The 23,235-nt window shown below is 36.1% G+C and overlaps 1 protein-coding gene across 4 annotated transcripts in view; it reads right to left on the bottom strand.

The window, feature by feature from the left end:
* Window positions 1-23,235, bottom strand: part of LOC105386600 (terminal nucleotidyltransferase 5C) — a 120,215-nt gene that overhangs the window by 12,846 nt on the left and 84,134 nt on the right. The window contains exon 1 of one of the 4 annotated variants that reach the window (XM_038105357.2): window positions 4,224-4,977. The exons of the other annotated variants lie outside the window; for them this stretch is intronic. Coding sequence (XP_037961285.2) covers window positions 4,224-4,295 — 72 coding nt within the window. The 5' untranslated portion in view covers window positions 4,296-4,977. Of the gene's footprint in view, window positions 1-4,223; window positions 4,978-23,235 lie in introns of those variants that run through there. 4 annotated transcript variants of the gene reach the window in all.

The raw sequence follows: 23,235 nt of genomic DNA, 5'->3' as shown, positions 1-23,235 counted from the left end.
TTCTTTAAAATATAAATACCTTTCTATTAATTAATTACGTTATCATGCCGTAGCTTAATGTGTTATCATTTTTATTATGTGCCTACCTAATAAAGTTGTATGATATGGTTAGCATGCCACTGCTACTTCAGTCAGCCTGTACTTCAAGTTGTATTTGTTTATTGCACATGACAGACAAATACCAATTTTATATGTATTTCATAACCGATGGCGCTCAATCTCTTGTACGTGGTGTTTTCAACATTGTTGTAATTTATCGCACGTCAGCAACCTTTTAATTTAATAATACGACAATATGTCAGAACTATATGAATACTTTCGTCACGACGTGATTCTATAAATAGCTGCCACAACGATTTTATGAAGCAACTACACTTCAATTTAGAACTATCAAAAGGTTATTTTGACTTAAAACCAGCTTTAACTATTTTTGAGGCTCTTGGCTTTATAAATATTTGGTTTGTTCTCATCCCTGCCTCAGAGTAATTTTCTGTATTTAAAATTAAAAAAAAGTATATTCGGTGGCACAACTAGGCTTCTGAAAATAATACTTGAAGCGTATTTTCCTGTTTTCATTGTTGTTATAACATTTTATCTTCAAATGATAAGATATCGGAATCCCGCATAGTACCTATACATACCACTTTTATATTAATATAATGTACATACTGTTGGTAGGTCACGAGTGGGATGCATGATATAGTACCTATATCAAGTGCACTTACAAAGTATGATAAAAATGCTAACTAGGTCAGTTACACCATGTAATGCACCTATAAATAATAATTTTATTACAATTACATATAGGTAACAAGATGGATGGAGATGACGTGGTCCGAGGTGAAGCTCGCTGCCGTCGACAGACAGAGATGGAGAACCGTTGTGTCTGCCCTTTGCCCCACGGGGGGGTCATAGGACGCCAAGAAGAAGAAGAAGAACAAGATTACATTAAGCTAAACGTACCTACATGTACACATTGAAATGGTAAAGCTCAAGTCATTATATGCCTGGAAGTTTAGTACAAGCCTCAATAAATTAGAAAGGTAGGTGAGGCTATTGCAATCTCTCAATAACACAAAGAAGACCATGCAATTCGAACACTACAACTACAACACAATTTCAAGATTTTATTACACAACGCAAACCTTTTGCACGCTCTGAGACTGCATTCTTAAATTGGCAGGTTTAAAAATAAAAGCGGTTCGGATTGCATCATCGATGAAGGATGCATTCTAAAACGGCTTTAGATAAAATAAAATAAACGTCCGAATCGTGAAATAATAGGCGCATCGGTCACAAGGCCGCCAATGCGACATTGAGTGGTTTCAAAATGCACTGACCCACATACCGCGGCGCGCATCCGCGATATTAGAAAATGTTGCCAGTGCTTCAAATAATTAAGATTGTAATTGAGATATCGAACTTTAAACAAAGCGCTCTTTTAAATTTGATGTAATAACGCCGAGGAATGTCTAAATTGCTGTTACATTTTTGTGTTATTAAGTTTAATTATGAGGTAAAATTAAGTGAGCATGTTATAAATGAAATAAGTTCTTCGTGGATATTCTACTCCTCGTGTAAGTTTTGAATAACTTAGAATGTTTGAAAAAGTATTTAAATCATTAAACGGGAGGTCATATTTTAATGTAGAATATAAATAAACATTGTTGTCTATAGATACAGAATGAAGTTAGAAGAAGAAGTTGTTTTAAAATAAATGATGATAATGTTGCGGCCGGGTAGGTGTCTAAAATTCCACTGAAAGAATTTTTAGAAACAACAGAAGTGCGAATGCAAACTGGGACCGATCTATCATTAAATATGTCCACGGAACGTTAGAATCAGACTGTTTAAAATTAAAATATAAAACAAAGGTTTAATTTGAAAAGCCTTGGTAGAATTAAGATTCGACGTCATTATGTACCGCAATAGGAATAATAATTTATTTTATGCATAAATGTGGGCACGAGGCGTGCGCGTGCGCGTGAAGAGATCCGAGCGCATTGCTACTAATTGTAGACCAAAACCATCGTTCTAAATTTAAAACATTCGGAGGTAGCTTTTCTAAAGCACTTATCCTATGTCAATTACGGCGCTACAGTTCAATTAATGGAAAGTTTGATTCAACTTCATCAAACTCTGTGTCACAATCATAAGACACCTAACTATGTGCAAGTATAATCTGCTGAAATTGTCCTGAAATAACAGTGGAATATATCAGAAGCCACTCGTAAGAACACCGAGCTAGAACAATGCGTAGTCAATACAACTGGTATTGCGGTGGTCGCCGGTGTGCCACTGCGAGTTATTTTGGCACCGCGAAGCTCACGTGCGGAGATACTCGCTTTATCTGCGCGAGTCACATGTCGGATGCCGGCGATCGAAACTATCTCTCTAATTGTAATTCTATATATAAGTATACGCAGGTATAGTTTGCCTTTAGGTAATGTGTTCCAAAATTTCGCTACATGCAGGCTATTTCGTTATTTTTGTCGTCAGTTAGCCGTCTACGTCATGATCAGAGTCAACAGCGAAACAGATGGAAATTTGTAGGTGAAAACACTTAATTTCAGGCGACATATTATTATTTAACGTACCCACGTACCTACTCGTTAACACTTAATAATATGCGTTACGTAAATTGTGATGTTTGAACAGTCACAATCTGCGTAAGCTGTTTAAGAATTTACTTTTAATTTTTACTGATATTTTTTAAGTATATGGGTACTCAAATATTTTGTGGTCACGTGTATAACAACTTTCGAGAACTTTCTTTCTAATTTCGTAATTGGGATTAAAGAATCACTTAATCAGGGAAACAGCTATTAACTGATAAGTAGTGTCACGGCCAGTGATATTGTTATCGCGACAATAAATAAATTTGGAACGAGATTCGCTTATCAGGTGACATTGAATACAAAAAACTTATAAAAAAAGGAAAATAACTGCCCAGGGGGCACCCAGGGGGGCATTTTATACTCTTTATAAATGTAAAGTTAGTAGTATTATTCGGGCTATGATTGACATTACTAGAATTTCTTTCTTTGAAACATTATTAAAGCACTGGTAGATATTGCAGTGGACTGTTTCACTACAAGCGTGTCAAAACTGCGAACATTCCGACACTTCCGTTACTATCACGATAGTGCTCAACCAACTTCAACCGCAAAAAAAATTCGCGGTTTGTGGCCAGCGGGCCTATCGCGAACTAGTTTTGACAACCATTTTCGGATTCAAAATGTGAAAATGATGTGTTATAATTTTATAAAAATTTAAATATTTTCTTTTGACAATTTTAATCCGCCAAGTAGGTACCTACCTAACTTCTCTTTCGTAACCTATAAAGAAACAACAAAGATTTACTAAAAATATTTATTTGTTTATGCGATCCGATTATTGTTTATTAATTTCAGGCTAACTTTCACTGAAAACATGAATGTCATACTGTAGCAACAGGTGTTGTATGTTGAATCTGATTTTGCATAAAGATAAATAATACTTACATATAACATATTTTTTATAGTCTTAAATCTTTTTAAAGGTCGCCTGGATTCAATTTTCCATTCGCAGAGAAGTTCATCGTTACAATCGATCTTTATTGTCGATTCAAAATATATCTCTGGGCTTCTTGGTAATCAATTAAATGCTGTTAATATTTTTTATACAAAAAATAATATTATCAATTTACACTTTGTATTAAAGTACCTATATGTAGTTCATACATCTATATTGTATGATTTATTACGCAGTGCAGTTATTTTACAATATCAGTGAGGATTGTTACAAAACATAAAGTGTCTTTGTAAAAAAGAAAAAGTCTATGATGCATAAGATATACCTGACCTACCTACGTAGGAGTACTAAGTATAGCTCGTAAAAATACGTTAAAGAACAGAGGCAGTAATAGACTCTAGCACATCAGGAATAGAATAGCAATTTAGTAATTACTAAAATACTATTCTGTTCCTGAAACTAGGACAGGTTAGTATTTAGTACTCCTAATTAAATACGTTGGTAGTTTCGTGATTTTTTTTTCTGTAACGTCATCTAGTGTTTCTTTTGTTTGCGTAAAATATAATATATTATTGTTTACTCCAAGTAAAATATAATTACCGTAACTAACCGATTTAACGAGCCACTGAGAGTGAAATTAACAGTTTACTATTACAAACAGAATCGGAACATTTATATATGTTTTTTTTTAATAAATAACCCGATATTACCTTCATGTCGTCCAACAAGTCACAGGCGGAGATGAGGGAGGCGGCATCCGGAGTCACTTTGATCACTCCCATGGTGCTAGGATATGCAAACTGCTGGCTGGTCACAGAATGGGCGTCAGTATTCACACGGAGGCCAACAGACTGCGGACCGCTTTGCGTGGAATCCTGGCCGAGTTCGAAATTTAAAATTTTAAAAAGTAAATCTTAGACGCGTGTTGTTCTGTGTGTCAAGCGAACCGCGTCAGTCGTGCTCGCGCCGTGCTTGAGCCTCGCGGACTGACACTGCGTACAAACACAGAACAGTGAAAGGGTCTTGACGTCATTACAAGATAACACGCCGGCCCCCCACTCCGCTCCGGACTTGTTGCTATAGATCCGTCTCACTCGCACTATACTGATAAACTATACCTGTCCCTGTCTAATCAAATGACTTGACACCAACCGGCTTGATCAAGCGACATGTTTGTTCTCTAAACTCGCGCGTTATCAAACTGCTGTGCTTCGCTCACTGAAAACTGATTTTTCATAATATAAAGTGTAAGCGTTGAAAATTTCAATTGCTATTTCGGCAAAGTAAAAACCTAGCCAAGAATTTGCATGTCTCGTCTTATTTATTTTAAGTTGGCTACGAAATACAGCTACGACTTTTCGTAGCAAGGGCTACGGGGCCCATTTGCTACGAGCTGCTACGAGCCTTGCTACGACGAGCACTGTGACGTCACTGACAAATTTACTAACGTCGTTGTACACATTACGCTTGGTAAATAATATAAATAAACTTTTAGACTAATCATAAATATAAACATAAAGATATTGCGTTCTTGTGAGATAAAAAATAGAAGCCATTCAGTTTTTAAATTTAAACGGAGCAATGGCAGTCCAAGGTCGTTCATGATCTTGAATGACCTTGAACTTTCGGCGGATCGTGCGCGCGCGCACTTAGCAGTGCTTTATTGTGTACACTCTAGCCAACAAACACGTGTGAACATTTTTTGTTGTTGTGTGCAAAGTTGTGTCTCTATTTATGGCGCTCCAGTGCAAAAAGGAAGACAGTATCCATATTAATAATAAAATATTATGTAGAAACAAAACCTTATTTCATCAAGTTTTTTACCTTTATTTTCACTAGGTACTCATGCCCATGAGGGTGAATAGATAGATTGGCAGCATAGGTAGTAGGTACCACACTCATTATAGCTCCATGCACAAAGCTACAGCTTACATAAGAAGAATGACAATATTAACTGGGGTTAAAAAAGCCACTTAAATATGTAGCTTATTATGGCAAAATCGACATAGAGCTCCCAATTCGGGTACACTCGAAGCCAAAAGTGGTTCTACACGAAAGTGGGCCAAAGTCATCTCCGTACAAGGTTAGCAGTGGTTTATCGATCGAAGTATACACGAGCAACCTAAGTTAAGTTTAAGTACGCAAATAAAAATACATTTTGGCAATCACATAAATTCAAGTGATTTTTAAATCATTTTGCTTGTTATGATCTATCATTTGGTGAGTTTAAAAGTAGCTCATGTTGCTACAGTAAAAGAAACTGTAATTAAGTTGCAATGAACTCGTTTATCTAGCTCCTCAATGTTAAGAAACCTGATGGCGTCAATTCAAAATAGTAAACAAAACTAATTGTATCAGCTGGCTTACAATTTAACTTGGTATCTCGGTGGAGGTGTTAAGTTCGGTAATCGATTGTTTCATTTGGCTGGTCGAGACTGGTATGTCGGTGGAACAAGGACTAGGGCGGCAAGGCCGGCGTACATCCGTGAGCAGCGGACAAGGTGGACCGACTAGCCGCTGCTGTTGAAATATCTAGCTACGCTTATGCTTTCCTGGTACCTGTAATACGCATTTTTGTTTGTATACAATATACATTATTATAAATTTGGTGATTTGGTAATACTAGATATATTATACTAATAAATAGAAGAAGAAACTATCATCATACATGTCTGACTTTTAAAAGTTTTTATGATCTGAGGTATGAAATCGTCATAATAATATACAATGTAGATATAAGAATAAGTTTCATTGCATTTGTATATTAACAAGAATTCTAAGTTGACATACAAGAGCTCACACAATCAGTTAACAAATATATATGCAAAAAAAAGGTAGTATATGTATAACATCCTGTAATCCGGTAGTCTGTAACATCCGTTGTCGGTAAGGTAAATTACAGGAATTGGACATAAATAGGTCAGGGTTACCCACGTCCTACATTCGACGACAAAAAGGACAAAAGTGTAGATTTATTTGTGAAGGTATATTTACATAAAATATGTGTATTTTTAATATTTATAATAAAGTTTTAAAAAATAAGTAAATCACAGAGATTTTTTCTTAAGCGTTCTTGGGTACGTAGACTAAATAATGTTCCTATTATGCTTAGAATAAAATATTCAAGAGCGGTATAAAACAAAAAGATTTATGAAACATGATTATGATATATTAATGTTAATTGCAAACTGGGCATTTATATAGCGGATATTGGCGTTGAAATTATACTATCAATTTAAAGTTTTGTACTCAGAAAATCACCAAGTTATTCCAAAGCGGAAAAAGCTAGCTTAATGATACCGTCTGCGATATAGAAGGACTTTTAAAAGCTCACCAGAATATTACCAACTCAAAACGTAAACATTTTGTACAAATATCCAATGAAATGTATAAAAAAATTGAGGCCATTTAGTTTTGGAATTTTGTAAGTGAAACGGTTTCTTTGCACGTGTGTGTATTTTATTTTAGTAAAAGGCATTAGAATATGTGATTTAAAATGCTTTATGCACAGACAAAACGTTTTTGAACAAGTTTCTATATCTTAAAGTGAAAGAATGGCTGTTTTATTAAAGTCAATACGGTTATTTAATAAACCACGGTCCCCGAATGAATTCCCAAGTGACCTAGCTACCAACGGTAAATAGAAATATTGTAAGGTATCTTATTTTATAAATCCGGGCCGATCAACTACTACCTAATACGAATCTGAATAGCTAGTCCACCGTGGTGACAATCTCTAGTCCAGCTACCATACCACCATCGACATTAGCAATTAACTTCCACAAGCAGCGTCGCTCGCCTGTCAAACATCTGTCAGATGCAATCAAGTTACGTCATATTTGATAAGGATTGTTCGGTGGTGGTAAACCCACAGCTCCGATATTCGTCTTCGTTGAGATGGATTTATCAAGCCAGACCGCTCCAAGTAGGTATAGGTAGAGTAGAGCGGAAGTGATTCGCTATTAGCCGGTTTATTGTTGAAACAGGAATAAAGCCTTGAGACTAATGACAATCGCATAGGAACCTTGTTTTATTTTAAACACAAACAAATCACATGCTATTAATACACTCGCCAGCAATGAAAAAGTTCCAGTGACATAGCACGTCAATGGCAGGTGGAACTTTTTCATTTCTTGCGAGTGTATAATATGTATTATGATAGGAATAGCGGAATGTACTTTAATATATGTGTTTGTACCTTTAGTTAAAATTACGACATTATTTGGTAGTATGTGATGTTTTCACACTTCATTAATTAGCATGTTTTGCAAGTAATCATCGTACCATAAAATAAAATTTCGCAAGTAAATATGTTAACCTATCAAAGTATGTAATTAATATTATTAAAGAGAACCAGCTATGGACACATACATTAATACTCGTAGACGCATCTGCGGAGTTGTGCAGTTAACTCTACAATAACGGAAAGTTAAGGGCTAAGCTCATAATTCATCATCATGCTAACACTACTCCCGTATGGCAAGAAAATAACTTTTCTACACTTTATCATTGTTCATTTCTTATCGTGAAGTGGTATATTCTCGTATGAGCTAAGACTGAACTGAAATTCAAACTGACAAAGTACTTATCACTATCTAAACTTTAAACAAAGCACTCTATACTAGATATTGGGTTTTAGAAGAAGCAGGATTTAGGAATAGAACTTTCATGGTCTCCAGTCAGATGAATAGGCCTGTCTATATCCCGAATAGTATGTCAAATGTACACATACGAGTATTTTACAGGTACTTATAGATATTGATGTAATTTACTGTGGAATCCATTCTATGCACAACATATTGTGCAATATTTCTGAACTGTTATCACACGTTATCAGTCTCAGCGGTGACGATGTGGGATTCCTAAATATTCCATGGTCACGGTGTTTTCCTTTAATCGATTGCACTTACGCAAAAATATATTTTGATATATTTTTGTTTTTTTCGATTATAATTATATTTGTTAAGTATAACACATAAATTAAATCATGATCGAGCAAGTTTATACACTTTACTATTATGCGAAGTAATGTTAATTATCAGCATCTTATTCGTCCTTAATTAATGGCAACAATGAACACAATTATTATTGTAGATGATATTATTTGTGAGGAATAGTATAGGTACATATTATTAGAGTTTTTAAGAGGATGTTATTTTTAAGTTGAGTAGGTTTAAAGTAGTTGGATCACATAAAGTATATGTTATAAAAAAATATAAATACTTATTGATTCCATATAATATGCTTAACTCAATTTCCTTGAACTTGAATAATAAATTGCCGTTTTGTAGATATAAGGCACTTGCAGGGATAACGATAAAATTTCCTTATCTTATCTAGAATAAAGTCATAAAAACATTCGCGAAATGCCTAACAGGTTAAATATTTATAACGAGGTAAGATGCTTATTTAAGAAAACCAGTGTGTAGATGTTGTAATTGATATTTTTAATGGTTCTGTGATGTGTAATAAGTACGTTAAAATATACGTACAATGTGGCAGGATTTTATGAAACTTTCAGAAAATAAACTGTCTAGCATAACTTGTTTGTGTACAAAAGGTAAAAAACCTGGAAAAAACCTTTGTTTAAAAACTGTCAGGAAAACTTCTATATATACGTCTACATTTCTGTTACGAAAACGAATTTGACACATTTGTTCATTGACCTTTCAGCACAAAAGGTTTATTTCTTTTGTGTTGCTGCGCACAGTACAATTGTTTTAGTTTAGTTGTATTAAATCGGTAGCTGAATCAGGGCTTCTTATACATATATGCTCTGCGCACAAATTTAATTTACAATCATGGTTTACATCGGAGTAGCTACTCTATTCACGTCTACTATTGAAGAAACGTTTTATCAGCATTGATAAAGTATTATGAAACAGAATGTGACAATAAAACCGTCAAACTAAGTTATTAGTTCATAATCCGTGCGATATTATACCGGAAGAGGTAGTCAGATGCATCTCGCCTGGAGATGAATGACCACAGGTATTAATTTAAAGCTGCGTAGCAAGTGGAAGTACCGTAGATTTTCTACTTTTTTGCAAGTTTTCTTTGTTTGTTAATATTGAATAGACTATGTAACTACTAGACCAATAATTACAAAGTTCTTTCACATTTTAAAACATTCCTACTGTATAGTCGATACGAAGTAGGAGATGAAAAACTATTAGTACTGGACGTAAGGACAAGCCTTTTCAGAGCGGCCCGCGGTTGGCCTCCTCTGTGGTAAGCCACACCGGCGACATCACGGTCTGCAGAACGGCGGCGGCGGCGGCGGCGGCGGCGGCGCGGGCGCAGCGGGGCCACTCTACAAGTCTACATATACTATATGACGAAAAACTAAATTTCAGAGCGCTGCTGCGCGAGCCACGACTCCATCTGGTTGTATTAAACGTGCCGTTTGCACGACAGCTCTCGTTGGTTCATTTTTCTTTAGTATAGAGTAACCTTCCAGGATTCGACAGTGACCTCTCTGGCTCGGGTTACCGATCTTCTGTCCACCAAACTACCGCGGACGGTGTTGGTTTGCGGAAGACTCTTGTTTTGTTATTGGTTTAATTTAGGTTCCAAAATGCCAGTCGCTGCTAATAGTAGGTCTTCAGACTCTACAGTGACGGGCGTTCCGCGTGCTTAGGATAAGTTTAGACCGATTATTTTATTTTAAGTAATACTTTCTTACACTCTCTCTGATGTCTTGTTGATATGTTATGATGTATCCTTATTCTATACACAAACTGCGTGTTTTAATCTGACACTATTTACATCACAGTTTCACAGTCGACGTTATAGTGTGACATGTGGGTATTATATAAACATTTTTACACTATAACAACTAAGGGTGGGTTGCACCATTTAATTTTAACTATTACAAACGTCAAATCTCTTGAAGATTGATCTCTCTCGTCAAGGGATTTGACGTTTGTAATAGTTAAAGTTAAATGGTGCAACCCACCCTAAGTATGGTAATTACCCCAAACAGTGCAGTTTGATATTAGACAAGTAAGATGTTGGTCTAGGGACTCGATAAAAATATCCCTACTGTTGAGATTCATAATATAAGTAATTAATAAAAAAAATGGAACCATGATGTCCCTGATTTAATCTTTCGGCAACGGCGTCTAGTTTATTTTATCCTTCTCTTTTCTATTAGAAACTTCCTGTATTGATAGACCGTGTCTCCTATGATAGTGCGATTAATGTTCACGCATGCGCTTATTATTATAACCTCTGGTATTTGCTATACTTAACCATGTACAAGTGTATATTGTACATGCATTATATTTTGCTTACTCATGTTTGCTTTTCTCTGTTTAGAATCACAACACGCGTTGCATTTGTTCATATACTATATTTTTAACTTAATGACGGCGTATCTCCTTTATTAGAATGCAATTGTAAGTACATGTGCTAATTAATAATAAAAAAAACAAGTTTTATTATGGAGCAACTGGCGTAAGAGAAAGGTGCAATTCAAGCGACGAGGCAAGGTCGCCGCCACCAAGGTCTATGTGTCTTAGCTCCTTGAAGCGTAAATGAGATAAAAAATAAGAAAAAATACGTATGATTATACATAATTTTCTTTGTTTGCATTGCGAAATGGCACGTACCGGCAGCTCGTTAAAATCTCACCTGTAATTTTGTTATTTATTTTAAGTGAATCGGGTAATTTGGCTTTAAGTTGCACATTCCGGGTTGCCACAGACTTTTACAACCTTTAGAACCACAGCATCAACATTGTATTAGACATGAGTGGATAAAATTCTGTAAAAATATCTATAGGACTATCAATTCTGCCATCGAAGCATGCACTACCAGCGCATATTGTCTGAACACATAGCTATGCTATAACCAGCAGGCTGCAACTAATCACAAACATTATACTGATTCTGAATAAGCACGTTGGTATAAACATATTATTATTAAGTTTGCGTAGTTAGTAGCGCGACCTCTTCGATGAAGCGAAAGAGGTCAGTAGTTTAATCACAACACTGAAGGGCCAACGACACTAGATCAATGTCGTCCAAAGATTGCACATCTTAAGGTCACCGGCTTGTGGGCAGCAACTCTAGTCTCTCGAATATGATACATCTTAGCGCTACTACGCTGACCATTTGAGTTAGAGATAGTGCTAGTCGCAGGACTGCTCTGTTTATCATGTTCGCAAATTCGGAGTAGCCCCCCGCGCATATGAAGGAGTAAGAAGACACGTGTGAAGCGCACACGACGCGATAGCGCCGCGGCGGCGGCGGCGGCGGCGGCGGCGGCGGCGGCGGCGGCGGCGGGGTCAGCGACCGCTAATCTCATGTATGGGATTATGCAATCATGTAAATAATGTAAAATGAAACATTGGTTGGATCAGTCGCTCGGATCAGCCGCGGGCAGCGTGCCCGGAAGTACAGCCAGTGTCAATCCAAGTGCAATGAGTTACTACTCGTATACTACGAAGTAAGTTATACTATAAATTTAACAATTTGCAGTGAGCTAATGTTTAGATCCCCCAATATCAATGTAATGATAATTATAATAATTTTATTCACTTTATTGGCTTGTGTAAGCTAAGTTTATTTTATAGATAAGTGACATATTATAAAGCTGTATGTTTCGTCTTCTTCTTCTTCTTCTTAATAAATAAATTAAAATCACATAGTAAAACCAAGTTCGGCGAGCCCCGTAAAAATTTTGAGATAAAAAAACAAGTACCAATACCAACCCATCACAACTCATGCATTTGCTATGATGGCCTTTATAGAACATCTTTTAATTACGACGATTACATAATTTTCGTTTAAGTTTATTATTTATATTCAAACTTTTAGTAAATTAATGATGGGTGCATACAAAGGGCGTCTATACTATATCTAGTAAATGCAAGTATATCTGTAAATCCGATATTGGGTATCATGGTTCACCGAGAGATCTTTTTTTTGACATTACGTTTTACAGGAATCAGTTTTTGATGGGATAAGATTGCCACAATTTCATGTCGTAACTAACGAAAATGTCCATATTTCGCACAGTAGGTGCAAAATGACTGTGGCGAAATATTGCAAGTAAATCCATAATTTACTGAATTTAATAGCGAGTCGTGATTTGTCAGAGTTAGCATGAGAATGGCAAAGTTTGCTGTCACATAAATTAGTATTAATGCGATCGATGTGAGTAAATGAAAATAGATAGAGACTATGGTAGTTACTATGTGCTATAAAATTGCAAGAAAATGGGTAGATAAATAACTTATCTGACGTGTTCAAACATAGGTAATTAACTCTTTTCCGTTACTTAACTAACTTGAAATATGCCTAAATGTAATAATAATAAGCCCACCCCTTATTAGGCATATTGCGGTGAACACTAACTATGTAGATGCAGCTCTATCTTCACTGCAAAGGTACACCGAAAATAAAAATATATTTACTTACGCTGCCGCTCCATGAAACCCATAAGTACTTAACCTATGCTTCGAATCTTACCTGTAACAATAAAACAAACACAAAATGAATGCAAGAATATCATTACATGCACTTATTAAATTCCTAATAAGCAGCTGTAGCCAGTTAGTACGTCATAGGTATTAATGAACAATTTGTCGATATTTCACCTCTCGTAAACTGATAAGCAGTAAGTATATTACTTTGATAAAGTGCATAAACAACTTCTTTAGACATAAAAAAACGTCGTAAAATAAATGGTTTACTCGTATGAAGATAATAAATAACCGACTTGAATAGTATTTTTTCATTATTTTAATATTTTTACTAAAGTTAAACTTTATTTTTCTTTTTATACTTATATTATAACAAATACTTTAGCTGGTTATCTGAAGCAGTTTGGTTTTTTGATATTAAGTTTAAGTAAGTTAGCCCTCATAGTTCTTATCCAAAAGACCACGTCTCTCTAAAAAGGCTATTTAACAAAAAAACTATATACCTACTACCAAAAATTAAACGTTCTGTTTTCATTCATATTCAATCGTAAAAAAACTGTTGAGAAGGTAACTAGCCCGGATTGGATTAGAACCCCGGCCTTCAGCAATACAGCGCACCAGCTTCATCACTAAATAAAAATTAAAAAAGGCTGCAACAGAAAGTAGAAAAACCGCAACAAAATACTATTAAAAATTTCATTAAGGATAAGACACGGGATGTAACGGAGCTTAGTTATGCGGCCCGCGGGCCCGGCCGAGCAAATTTAATTACACCCCGTGTACCGGCCAGTGCCTAGATTACCTAGGTATTTATAGTGCACCTAAATGACCTAAAATCTCATCTTGTCATACGTCTTTATGTAATATATATGGAGTGCTTGGGACTAGGCTTTGTGTGCTGGGCAACGGCAAGCACTATACATCTGTAGAATGGGGATAGCTCACACAAGTTTATCCGACCGTACACTAGGCATAGCCTGCACTAATGGGCATCTGAAAGCTGATTGAACTCCCTACACTCACTCATAGATAGATATAATATAATTATATTATTTTGATAAACAACAAGTATACCCAAGGTACACATATAATATGCTAATCATATCTTGCCCAAAACAAATTAACACCTTATGTAAAAATACAATCGAAATCCACAACCGATCTCGCTACCGAAAATAGAATGCCTAACGAACAATAAATTGTTTAATCTATATGCAAATTCTAAAAGCGGTTAGAGACATCCCTATCACGCATATTGGCGCCGCCAATATCGGTTTTTGAACGTCCATGGTCATAGTTATTGACGAACATATTAATGAAACCACGTGCAGGTACCTAATGGCATGGCTAATTGCTAAATAGGTACCTACCTAGTTATTAAATCAAATCACTAAATGTAAATTCAGGTTTCCAATGACCATTAAGCAAATCTAGTTCAGCCACACTCCCGCTTACAACAAACGAAGACCAAAGATTAAAAGTAACTAAAGTTCTAGTTTAAACCCGGCTTTAGACTACTGAGTTGTATGAAATATTCTGGACTTTATCTGGTTCCAAAACTATTTTTAGTCGACGTTTCATAATGAGGGGGACTATGTTAAATATTCGGGACTACTCTTATTGCAAAACGTACTAAACGAAACCTTATCTGGGTCTATGTTATCATGGCGGTGGTATTATCAACATGGTCAGGCGATAAATTTGTTTATTTTTGTATGTTAATTTAATTACGCGCATCTTTCTTATTACGATGTAGCTGGATAATAAAATAATACCTAAGGTAGGTGACCTCTACCTTTGTATTTTGCAGATAATGAAAACTACGTACATAGGTATGATAATTTTTTGAATCAAAATGTACATTTATCCTTTTTGAAGCTATTATCAAAATTATTATGTTAGCACTAGTAGTTTTTAAGGTGTGTAAGTTAAGCATGTTACATTATTTAAGAGATTTATAGGTGTCTAAGGTTAATCAATAAATATGTATTAATTCATAAATGTGAAGTGCTGAATAAAGATTTATGTTTAACATTTCTAACTTTTATTAATACTTCATGGGATTACCGTCCGATCCAATCTTTACACACTTTGTTTCCACAAAATCCTGAATATTTATTTACATTGTCCCCAACCACCTAAACACGTAGCTACCTGCCTACTAAAACGCATCAAAAATCTAAAAAGCGGTAACCAGTTCCTTTAACAAGTTTTAAATTAACAAAAGCAAAACGTAGACTCTACAACGCCATCGGTCTTGAGAATTGCTACAAACTACAAAACAACCAACGGTTGGCGGGCGTAATAATTATTTCCATTTTTGAATTCGTTTCTATTTTTCTTTTTTAAGCCTGCAACGGAGTGCGAAGCGGGAAAACTATTTGTATCAGTAGTACGCAGCAAGGAGGTTGAACTCTGGTATTTGGAGTCGGCGTGGGCGGTGCAGCGGGGTCGGGGTCGCGCGAAGGTCAAATATTGCGCAATATTGAGCCCGCCCGCTGCGCTGCATGAATGACCTACCTTACCTCATGATATCAGGTGTCTGCCTTTCAATTACTATTAAAACTATAACATTCACGGTTAATAATATTTATAAGTTTGGAAGCCTGAAAGAGCTTTACATGAAGCAATGAAAATGAAATATAGATAGATCAGCTAAAGTAATGCTGGACATCCTTAAATTAAAAACCTACCCCCTTATTCATAAAAAAGTTACTGGACGGATTAGCTATTGAACTGTTTTGTCACTCTCTGTCAAAGAACAAATTGTTCTCTGTCAGAAAGGGACAAAACAGTTCAATAGTTAATCCGTTCAGTAACTTTTTTATGAATAAGGGGGCTAGTCTACCGCACAAATGACAGCTTCCGAGCAATGACTCCAACTGCTCCCACCGTGTCATTGGATTCATCCCCAATAATGTAAATCGCTATTGCTTTAGTACAATTCGCGCAATGATGGAACATATCTTCGTTTTACAGCGATGGAAATTGCAAAGTTTTCCCGGAACGTTTGTCGTTGAAAATTGGCTCCTATAGAGGTGGATTTATGGATGTGAAAGGGTGTAAATGTAAGTTGGCATGGTAAGTAGTAGAGGTTGGGACGTGAATGGGGCCGGGCGTAGGCGTCTGAATGGAAGCGTAGGCCGGGGGGAGGTGGGGGGTGGCGGGGGTGCAGGGTGGCGAGGCTCCGCGCCCACTGTGACGTCAGATACTGGGGAAATAATATGACCATAGTATAATCAAATTCATAAAGCCATAAATAATTATTTGAAATTATTTGTAACCAGATAGGAGAATTTTCTGTCACATCCTGGGAAATCAATAACCATTTTATTCAAAATCTGCTGTGGTTTGGGGATATGTTTCGGCAATTTCAGACTACTCGCAACTTTTAGTTTGTTAACTTTACTTACTTCTTACCAATAGGTAGTAAAACGAACATCGGTTTTGTGAAACAAAAACCATTTGTGTCAGACTCACAAAATGTAGTCACTTGTTTCACGATTAATAACAGGATGTAATAATAATAAGCGGAAAACTGTAATTTTGTAGCTTTGCTATAGAGATTATAAACATAGCGTGGAGTATGCAAGTACCCTATAGGGAGGGGAGAGATAAGGGAGGCCCTCCCACTCCAAACGGGTGGAAAACCCACGTAAACCTGCAAAGCTCAACCAGACATATTTACAGCTCCGCGTAGCTGTTATTGCCCAAGAGTTAAGGTCCAAAGTGGAATGTCTTTTGTCAGTTTATTTTGATTAGAGGTTCCAAACAAAGCGGTCAATGGATGACGCAGCAAACTGTTGCTCGCGAATACAAAACAATTTCAGATAAATAAGGCCTATTTTCGCTTGCTGTTCGTTGATTGATTTTGATTTCGAAGGATTAAGTCTATTTCAGATGGGCCAAATATTGTTGTTGATCGAATTCTTTGTCAAACAAATTAAACTGTCTTCGATGTTCAAAGTAACTTTTGTTCACTTCAGAATGTTTATTATTTCCGATTTCGGTATCCTGAACAGAAAATTGGCATTGGCACGAATATTAGTATACAAACACAATTTTAAAGTACCGAGGTAGGGAGGAGTAGAGGAAGAAAAGTAATTACTGTTTTAGCGCATTTCCTTTCTTGCTCTAACTTACGTTAATTGTTTAAATTAGTTAACTTGTACAGGTTGCTTGTTAGACAAGACAGACTCAGTTACTTAAAAAAGTGGTTGTTTTATTTGAGTGAAAATACAAATAAAAATAATAAACACGTGCGTCTATGATTATGAATGGATCATAGAAACAATGCAAGTGGTCGAGAAGCTATGAGTGGGATCTGGTTTCTTTGATCCAGACTATACGTATAAGTACTAATCTGTTAAAAAAGTACGGGTTACAAAACGATACGGTACGAGGCGTGGGCACTTAGTAGAGTATAAGTAAATGGGCAGAAAGTGTGTAGCTTGGGGATAATGGTCGCGATATACTCTTTCCCTCTCTATCCCTACAAACATAAAATAAGGTAAACTAAAAATAAACCCACTATTTATCAGGCATCTTTATCGCAAACAAGCAACCTTTAACCTATACCTTTTTCACGGTTATTTTCCCCTAATACATTTTCTTCACTGCTACGTGAGAGAAGGGAAACTACTATACGTACTCTTACATAAGAGGGAAAGAGGCAGAGAAGAGATAAGCGCTTAGCGGACATGCCTCATGATGATGTGACAGTCATTTGTTTTGGGTGTTAGCAAAATATATGTATAACAACAAAAAGTAAACCCTTGATCACAAAGAAGATTGTTATGGTATATCTTTACTGCCTTTACGCACGCTTATGTAAATATTCGCATATAAATATTCCTTTCAGCTTTATTTGTCCTTCTATCGCTTTTTTTGTTCTTCTTCAAAGATCAGCACCGTAAGTGTGAGACCTAGTTTATCTACCAACTGCGAATTGATGAGTATATCTTCAATTTATTTGCAAACATTTGGCGAAGTAGGTATCAAGTGAAGAAGTGATGCGTATCGCATGATCCAATCACCTAAATCAACAATAGGCTCCACAGCTCCACACCATGAGAACAACGAAATTATATACAATCGAGCACGTTATGCATGAAATGGAAATACTTTTACTTGAATTCCCTGAAGGACATCTGAATTACAACCTGCTTGAATACACCCATGCGATTGAATCTTACATTTTAGTACTCAAACTACGTTTAAAACCTATATTTATGTTAATTAAGTCAATCTAAATTTATGTAAATATACATGTATGCAGAATCACAATTTAAATCACATTAAAATGGCTATTTCACAAGCACACCACAAATACTAACTGTGCTACCACAAAAAACTTTGATCACTGTTTTGTAAGTGTTTAAAAGGAAATTTGACAGATTTCGTAGGCGTTTGACAGCGGTAAACATCTGTTAAATACTGTCTAAGTTTTTGTGGTAAGGCCCTAAACGTTTTGGGTTTTCCTGAAACATTGTCTTATTTTTTATTGGAAAATAAATACTTAAATAAAAGATGCCTGGCAATGAAAATTCTGGGAAACATTTCCTCCAAGAACTAAAACGAAACTTCACTAACGGTTTCTGTTGAAATTGAAAATTCACACCTTTGCTAAACTTTTACCTATAGCTTTTAACTTTAACCTATAGCAAAACGCTAGTGGATTTTCCACTTGCATTAAATGTCATCATTGAATTAAATGACAGATTAGTTCCTAAAAACAAAATATAGTGCCACAAACTTATCTGTTCCGGTGACAGCTCACATAAATGTCTAATATTTCATAATTCTATAAGATTTTATGTTTGCTCGTATTGTTAATTCGCTCTTGCGGTGTTAATAAACCCATCTAATCTTTTATAATATACAATTCATTAGTAAGTAATGAGTTATGGATCAATTTAGTTCGCTCCCACCGGAACAGATAAGTTTGTGGCACTGTAGAATGGAATACCAAACCAATCGCGCTAAAAACAGCGAAACGCCAAATTATTTCGTCATTTATCATCAAAAGCCAAACTTTTGCCATGTCTACTAAACATTCGATTAGCAGGCACTTCAAGATGTTTCGCCGAGCGCCCCCCTCCCGGCGCAGGGGGCGACGTGACGTCACAGCTTGGAGGTCTACGTCACGGGACCTCATACGTCATAGTCTATAAGTATTTTTTCGCTTCAGAACTTTGTTTCTGCTTGCCGCGATAGCCGCCTACACACTAGGGCGGGCTGATTTTGCCTGAAGCAATTTATGCGGCTTAATGTGGCGATAAGCAATATGGTACTGAGTTGGGTAATGGGCGGTAAGCTATTTGCTTTTTGTACTAGACTTGTAGTATACATACTTGTTGAGCGTGTACTTATTTATACATTCTTATGTTGTCCCATTTTTTGTTATGTATTATTGTACTGGGAGAGCTGAGTTGGCTGAGTGATTACAGTGAATATTAAAACTCATTACTGTACAAAAAGAAGCTAACTAGATAAAGTATTCCTTTTTTTAATAAAAATAAAAACAGTATTGACCCTACATTTCTTGAAATTATGGGATGAAATATACGGTTTTAATATGATATTTCTCCTGGTATTATACTAAGAATTCCAGTTATAGAGGTACAGTAGTTTCTACGAAGAACGTTGGGCTCCTCGGGTCGGTCCTGAGCAAACAGCCCGGACATTGGACAAACATTGGAACAATCTATTGATACATTCCTATTGTCAGACCAGGGAGGACCACTCTAGCTTACAAAAAGGGAACTTTCAGAGCTCTGCTGCGCTAACCACTACTCCATCTGTTTATATTAAACGTACCGACGGAATTACAGCTGCTCTTGTTGGCTCGTTTTTGTAAAGCTAGAGTAAACTCTTCAGTGGCGACGTGTCGGGACCTCTAAGGTGGAAATCAGATGACTGGTAATTTTTGCAACACAGATTTATCGCACGATTCTACAAGTTCAGCATGACTGGGACTGTTTTCTCCATTTTCTATCATTCGGGAACCATAGGCGTTGCGAATCTTGTCTTATTAGTTTTGTAATGCAATAGCCATGGGCATGGGTTATAGTATACTTACTTATATAATTATTAAATTATTGGTACCTACTATGTATATAACCAATGAAATATGAGTCAGTCAGCACTTTCGTCAATGATGGTTGGTACGTGGGTAGTCGTTAATTACTTAACTTCCCCAACACCTACAATCTTGCAGGTTGTTTCATTAACCAAACAAATTCATGGAAATGCCTTTTTATGATGACTTGGCATTTTGTGACTAAAGTTAAATATTTTGCCAGTACACTTCAACAAAAATTATAAAGTTGCTAAAGGCCTACCAAATTGGTTTGAAAACTGAGCAAAAAGTATCGTTTAATTATGTAAATTATAACAACTATTTAAGCCTTGTATTTTCTTCCATGGTTATTTTCCTAACTAGTGGGAAATAAAAATACTTACAATTTGCTTAATTAATAAATTATGTTTCTATAACTATTTATCTTATTTAACAGTTTCATAATTTGTATACACAAGTTTCAAAGGGCTGCAGTAACTTAGAAAAGACAAACAGCATCAAGTATTGAATTATGTCTACAGAGCGTGGGCTGGGTATGTTAAGAACTCATAATGAAGCTTTTAAATTTACATGTGAATAAGTACTTTATTGTCACCAAGCTTAAAATTTGGTTACTTAGGCACAAACATCGACACCCCCTATTTGAATAAAATAATTATGTGTAATTATCTTTGTTTAAGAAACGTTGGTTGAAAACATTTTCATGTTTTCAAGCACAAGAGTTTCCTAAAACATTTTATTATCTGTGCCTATACCGTGTTTTATGCAAATGTACCCACATACTCAAGAAAGAAAGTACTCACATAGTTAAGAAAGTACTTACGGTTTTAATGATTGGTTCCCTGTTGACGCGTAGACTGTATTTGTCCCACCAATCGAACCACGACAATGTTGGTTTGACACTATTCTATACTATTCGGACTATCATAGGGTAAAATTATTAACATATCTGTGTGTGTATGGCGTGGCGGTCTCACCGAGCAGTATGCAAATATAAATACAATCGCAGCATCTCGTGACGTCAGGGGGGTGGTTCTATTTCTGTCCTGCGTGGGCGCCCCCCCACATTTAGCCGGTGCCGGTGGCGGGAACACTGGGGGGCGGGAAGACGGGCGAAAGGGATTCAGTTTGAAATATTACGTTTCATTGTCGTTCGCAACGAAAAGGACAGCCTTGTGCTGTTTTTCTTTAAGCACTGTTGTTGAGGTATGTACTTAGGTATGAAAATAAACAAGAGAGTGTTTTGTGATAGAAACACCTATTTGAGGAGTCTATTTCTGTGAAGATAGGCCCATGCCATTAAAATCGCAATCGAACGAGTCACAAAATCAAGTTAAACAAATGTGACAAAGCCGAAGCCTAGTCGGTCGTTCCATTGATTATGATTAGGTAGATGACTGACCGATTATTACTGCTACAGATATAAATCATGATTTCTATCTATGACTTTTTTCTTTAAATAAAACAGTTTTACAGTAATTACGTTTCCTAAGCCACGTCAGTCTTCATTTTTTTCCCGAACACATCTGATTAAACCAGCCGGAATTACCTTTAGCTTTCTTTCGATGTGAGATTTACAGGATTCTGGTTTATTATCCCAGCGCCGCGGAAAGAAATCTAATTTGATTATTTAGATTACACTGCTCAATGTAAACATTTTGTGTCGTTTTTAGCATCACTGGTTAAATAACCGCGAGATTTTATGTATGTGAGTGAATTTTGGAGGTACTTTCTGTGCAGCTAAATCTATCAAGTTGACTAATAGTGATTATTGCAAAGACCGACTTCTTCAGGTCATTGTGATGGGCAAGGTAGAGGGGAAAAGACGTGTGGGCAGAAAGTCGTGGCTCCGTAACATAAGAGAATGGACGGGAGTGGCCAGCGTGGAACAGCTGATGCGCTTGGCGAAGAATAGAGAGGAGTATTCAGAGCTGACCGCCAACCTCCAGTAGTGGAGAGGTACTTGAAGAAGAAGCAAGATATTATTTTTTTTATTTCCACATATTCACGGTTTCTTGAATCTTTACCAGATTTATTTTCTAATTTAAAAAAATAAAAATGTTTGGGGACATCTCACACGGAACCACTCTGCCATCCGAACCCAAGCAAGGCAGATGGTAAGGTATACGTATTTAAGTATGCTTTGTTTGTTTTATCACTGCTTAGCGGTCTCTTCACCATCATAATTGATTTTGATCATGTGGCCAGATTATTTCAGCTTTCAAACATATTTCGGGTGCTTTATTTATGTAAATTAGAAAAAGAATGTATAATTCACAAACAAAGAAGTAGGGTTAATTTTATGTGATCAATAATCATGAATATTCAAGTGGCTGGTGTATATTGGACTCCATTGCAAAAATATCTAAATAAAGAAATACGTACTTAATAAAACAACGAAATAAACCTCGTAAATTGTTTGATATTCAAAATTGCGGCCGAAATAAAAGTAAAGGACTACTTAAGTCCTGGGATTAATTTCCAATTTTAATAAAAGCGTAGCATCAAAGCTACGAAATTCACTGTGAATTGAACAAACAAAAAATACTTTTATTAGTGGACAGTCCCTAAATAAGTCTAAATCCTTAACGTTTTACGGACCGGGATTATTTTTTATATTCTATGTATTAGTAGGTATATATGTATACTCTAATATTGTCAGATGGGATGCAATTAAGTACATTTAATTTAACAAGAAGATGTAAAGCCTTGTTGCTTGTTGCGCAAGTGTACTAATAAGTCTAGCTATTTGCTCCCAAGGCAGAGTATTCTGTAAAGAAATTTCATAGCACCTATGTTACCCTTACTTTTCAATCAACTAAGTAAGTACATTTTGCTGTAAACATATTAAACCGAATTACACTTCAGTTTCCCAATAGCATTAGCAAGTTAACTTAACAAAATTGGTCTTACATTTCAACATTAACACACTTTTACGTACTAAGAGCATTAATTAATATTTTCAAAATGATGTCGTAAGTTAACGATAAACTTAAATCTTTCTTTCTCCTGCCCTTTTCCCAGTTCAGCTGGGGTCGGGCCTCCTCGTACTTCGGCGCCAGGATATTCTATCCCGGGTTGTCGATGTGGTCAGGTTTTGGGCTTTCATCTCCTTCTCGATATTGGACCACCATGTTGCTGGTGGTCGTCCTCTTCCTCTCGATTGACTTGGGATGTGCATGGCTTTCTTTACCGCGTAGTCATCTTCTCG

This window comes from Plutella xylostella, chromosome 9, assembly GCF_932276165.1.
Source record: "Plutella xylostella chromosome 9, ilPluXylo3.1, whole genome shotgun sequence".
In the NCBI taxonomy this organism is placed as follows: domain Eukaryota; kingdom Metazoa; phylum Arthropoda; class Insecta; order Lepidoptera; family Plutellidae; genus Plutella; species Plutella xylostella.
The sequence above is the reverse complement of the archived record's forward strand: the minus strand, read 5'-3'. Positions and strand labels throughout refer to the sequence as shown.